Source organism: Otolemur garnettii, unplaced genomic scaffold (assembly GCF_000181295.1).
Source record: "Otolemur garnettii isolate 467f Iridium unplaced genomic scaffold, OtoGar3 scaffold00051, whole genome shotgun sequence".
NCBI lineage: Eukaryota > Metazoa > Chordata > Mammalia > Primates > Galagidae > Otolemur > Otolemur garnettii.
The window spans coordinates 2,312,689-2,317,523 of NW_003852446.1; the positions used below are offsets into that span (position 1 = coordinate 2,312,689).

Here is a 4,835-nt window from a genome sequence, read left to right on the forward strand (position 1 = left end):
AGGGGGACAGCTTGAGGCTCTGTCTCAAAAAAAAAAAAAAAAAAAAGAAAACAAAACAGAACTGCTCTGTATTTCAAAATGTATATTAGTATTTCCCTCTGACAGCCTTATGACCAAGATGGGGTGCATCACAGGCCCTTTCTAAGGCCCTCATTCTAACAGTAGAGAAATCACAAGTCACTTCCCGCCTCAGTCTGTGACATTTGCCCAGTGTTTCCCAGAGGATGTTTTCAGGATACTAATGCCTTAAAATAGTCCATGTAAGCATAAATAGATAAACTTATAATAGTTACTATACTCAATAGATTTCTTTATCAGGGGACTTTTCAGAACCTTTAGTATGTCATCTGTACTAAAACTCCTCCCCAGAGGATGACACAGAATACTTCTACCATATGCCTCTGTGACTACTTCCTCTTATCAAGAGGGAGAGACTCTGGAATAGAAAGCTCCAAATATTTTTATTAATCAAGAGAATAGTCATTGCCCATGATCCACAATCAGTGTCCAGTATATCTGAGTTTTATTTTGGACATTTCACAGAACTTAGAATTCAGTGTGATTTTGAAGATATTCAGGAAGCTCATTAACTCATTGGAAAGCTGATTTCACTTTTGTATGGCTCTGATGTTATAGTTAAAAACTCTGAAACTTATTAGGGTAAACAGGCCCAGTTTTAATTCCCCTAGGTGTCTTAAGTCTCTGTACCCCCACACCATCTAGGTGATTGACCTCTAAATACCTTTTGGTAGGTGTCATTGTTAAAATGAGTGTGTGTGTGTCTTTATGGTATGAAAACCATGTCATCACAGTGCCACCACGAGACAGGGCTCAGTCTTACTTTTTTCCCTATGTTTGTAACTCCCTTCTGTGATGGTGAGAAAGCTAGTTTTCCCTATCCTTAATATTTTTACTTCATTGCTGGGGATGGTGGCTCACACCTGTAATCTTAGCACTCTGGGAGGCTGAGGCAGTTGATTGCTTGAGCTCAGGAGTTGGACACCAGCCTCAGCAAGAGTGAGATTCCATTTCTACTAAAAATAGAAAAACCTAGCCAGGCATAGCGGTGGGCACCTGTAGTCCCAGCTACTTGGGAGACTGAGCCCAAGAGACTAAGGTTGCTGTGAGTTATGATGATGCCACAGCTACCCAGAGCCACAGAATAAGATACTGCCAAAAGAAAGAAAGAAAGAAACAACACTCCATCAGTGCCCCTGTGTATAACCAGTCTCCTGTTTTTGCCATCATCACCCCTCTGCTTGGTTCTCCTTCTCCATTCCATGCTACCCTCCTGTGTGGACACTTAGCTTATCCCACTTGGGTGCCAACACCCGACACCAGGTGATTCTAATACATAGCCAAATTCGAGAACCACTTAGAGTTCTCAGGTTGAATTGTACTTCAGTCTCTTTTATCAACCATCTCCCACCTTGTTGCTCACTCTTACTGGTTGCTAGGTACTGACAAGCTGCCAAGCATTTCATAAGGAACAACACCCACAATGCTTTCTTCTCACTGCTGGAAAGCATTTAATCCTCTGGGAGATAATTGTTAGAGTCCAGAATGTACTACTTATCTCCCAGGTTGATGATGCTGCTTTCACAACCATACCCTATTTTTGTCTGCTGAGGGCAGTGTTGGTGTCATTAAGACACCAAGAAATGATGAGGTTTCATTGGGGTTCCGTAACTTATCATTTCCTGCTATGCTGTTTGTCCTGTTGTAAGCTTTTACTTCTAAAGCCAATGGAAGGGCCAGGCACAGTGGCATATGCCTATTATCCCAGCGCTCTGCGAAGCTGAGGTGGGCGGTTGCTTGAGCTCACAAGGTTGAGACAAGCCTGAGCTACAGCGAGACCCCGTCTCTAAAAATAGCTGGGCATTGTGGCAGGCACCTATGGTCCCAGCTACTTGGGAAGCTGAGGCAAGAGAATCGCTTGAACCCAAAAGGTAGAATTTCCTGTGAGCTACGACGCCATGGCACTCTACCAGGTGCGACAGAGTGGGACTCTGCCTCAAAAAAAAAAAAAAAAAAATACAGTTGGTGGGACTGCAAACTGGTACACCCTCTCTGGAAAGTTGTATGGGGACACCTCTGAGAACTAAAAGGAGATCTACCATTTGATCTAGCAATCCCACTACTGGGTATTTGCCCAAAGGGGAAAAAAATCATTCTGTAAAGCCAATGTGAATGTCCTTTGAACCTCACTAGGTTTTTTGTTTGTTTGTTTTCTTTCTTTTTTTTTGAGACAGAGTCTCACTATGTCACCCTCTGTAGGGTGCGATGGCATCACAGCTCACTGCAACCTCAAACTCTTGGGCTTAAGTGATTCTCTTGCCTCAGCCTCCCAAGTAGCTGGGACTATAGGCGCCTGCTACAACACCTGGCTATGAACCTCACTAGGTTTTGAAAGTGCTTCTACAAATCACCTATTCCAGCACAGCTGTAGTCCCAACTACTTGGAAGGCTGAGGCAGGAACATCATTAGAGACTAGGAGTTCAAGGCTGTAGTGAACTGTGATCATGCCCCGTGAATAGCTACTACACCCCAGCCTGGATGACATAGTGAGATGCGATCTCCAAGAAAAGAAATAAAAAGAGGCTCAGTGCCCATAGCTCAGTGGTTAGGGCTCCAGCCACATACACCGGGGCTGGCAGGTTCGAACCTGGCCCAGGCCAGCTAAACAATGACAAACTACAACAAAAAAACAGCCAGGCGCTGTGGCGGGCGACTATAGTCCCAGCAACTTGGGAGGCTAAGGCAAGAGCATCGCTTAAGCCTAAGAGTTTGAGGTTGCTGTGAGCTGTGACACTATGGCACTCTACCGAGGGTAACATAATAAAACTCTCTCTCAAAAAAAAAATTTTTCAAGAAAAAAATAAAAAGAATCCTCTATTCCAGTTCCTCTGCAAAACATAACCCCTGCATGCACTCGTCTGTGTACATTCTACATGTGTTATTGTCTGTCTTTAAAAGGGTGAAGGAAGAAGTGTTTTGGAGGAACTACTTTTACCGTGTCTCCCTGATTAAGCAGTCGGCCCAGCTCACTGCCCTGGCCGCCCAGCAGCAGGCCGCAGAGAAGGAGGAGAAGAACAGCAGCAGGCAGGAGGATTCGCAGCTGGCAGGTACCTTCCAGGGAGAGGGTAGCACTTCACAAAAGAAGTAGTGTTTTTTTTTCTTTTTTTTTAAATAAGTCAACAGCAGCCAGGCCCAAAGACTCACAACTATAATCCTAGCACTCTGGGGGGCTGTGGCGGGTAGATTGCTTGAGCTCAGGAATTGGAGACCAGCTTGAGCAAAAGTGAGGCCCTATTTCCACAAAAAAAAAATATACAAAAACTGGGCCAGGTGCTTTGGCTCATGCCTGTAATCCCAGCACTTGGGGAGGCCAAGGCGAATGGATTGCCTAAGCTCACAGATTCAAGACCAGCCTGAGTTAGGGCTAGACCTCCTCTCTAAAAATAGCTGGGCTTGGGCGGCGCCTGTAGCTCAAGGGAATAGGGCGCCGGCCCCATATGCCGGAGGCGATGGGTTCAAACCTAGCCCTACCAAAAAACTAAAAAAAAAAAAAAAAAAAAAAAAAAGCTGGGCTATAGCTATGCTAGAATATATGATTTGTAGAAGCACTTTCTTCTCTAAAAATAGCTGGGTTGGGCAGTGCCTGTGGCTCAAAGGCGTAGGGCACTGGTCCCATATGCCGGAGGTGGCGGGTTCAAACCCAGCCCCGGCCAAAAACTGCAAAAAAAAAAAATAATAATAATAAAATAAAAATAGCTGGGTTAAAAAAATAATAATAATAAAAATAAAAATATCTGGGTTATGGCAGGTGCCTGTAGTCTTAGCTACTTGAGAGGCTGAGGCAAGAGAATCACTTAAGCCCAGGAATTTGAGTTTGCTGTGAGCTATGATAATACCATGGCACTCTACCAAGGGTGACCAAGTGAGACTCTGTCTCAAAAAAAAAAAAACCTGAGGCAAGAGGATCTCTTGACTTGGCACCAGTAGCACAGTGGTTATGGTGCTGGCCACATACACCGAGGCTGGCGGGTTTGAACCTGGCCTGGGCTAGTGAAACGACGACAGCTACAACAAAAAAATAATTGGGTGTTATAAGCTTTGTGGCAGGTACCTATAGTCCCAGCTACTTGAGAGACTGAGGCAAGAGAATTGCTTAAGCCCAAGAGTTACAGGTTGCTGTGAGCTGTAATGCCATGCACTCTACTGAGGGTGACATAGTAAGACTCTTGTCTCAAAAAAAAAATAAATAAATAAATTGAAGAGGATATCTTGAGCCTGAGAGGTTTTCGTTTTGTTTGTTTCTTTGAGACAGTCTCATTGTGTTGTGCTTGGTAGAGTGCTGTACTATCATAGCTCATAGCAACCTCAAATTCCTGAGCTTAAGCGATTCTCTTACCTCAGCCTCCCAGGTAGCTGGAACTACAGGCACCCACCACAATACCTGGCTTTTTTTTGTTGTAGTTATCATTGTTGTTTTTAGCAGACTCGGGCCCGGGTTCGAAACCCAGTATATGTGGCTAGCGCTCTAACCCCTGGGCTACAGGCGCCGAGCCTGAGAGTTTGAGGTTGCTGTGAGCTATGATGATGCCATGGTATTCTACCCAGGGTGACAGAGTGAGACTCTGTGTTAAAAAAAATAAATTAGGCTTGGCGCCTGTTACTCAGTGGCTAGGGTACCAGCTACATGCACCAGGGCTGGTGGGTTCAAACCCGGCCTGGGCCTGCCAAATAACAATGACAACTACAACCAAAATATAACCAGGCATTGTGGCAGGTGCCTGTCGTCCCAGCTACTTGGAGGCTGAGGCAAGAGAAT

The 4,835-nt window shown here is 44.9% G+C and overlaps 1 protein-coding gene across 2 annotated transcripts in view; it reads left to right on the forward strand.

Moving 5' to 3' along the window:
* Window positions 1-4,835, forward strand: part of SYAP1 (synapse associated protein 1) — a 34,726-nt gene that overhangs the window by 22,712 nt on the left and 7,179 nt on the right. For both annotated transcript variants that reach the window (XM_012806432.2, XM_023514366.1), the window contains exon 6: window positions 2,978-3,126. In XM_012806432.2, the coding sequence (XP_012661886.1) occupies window positions 2,978-3,126 (149 nt within the window). The remainder of the gene's footprint in view (window positions 1-2,977; window positions 3,127-4,835) is intronic.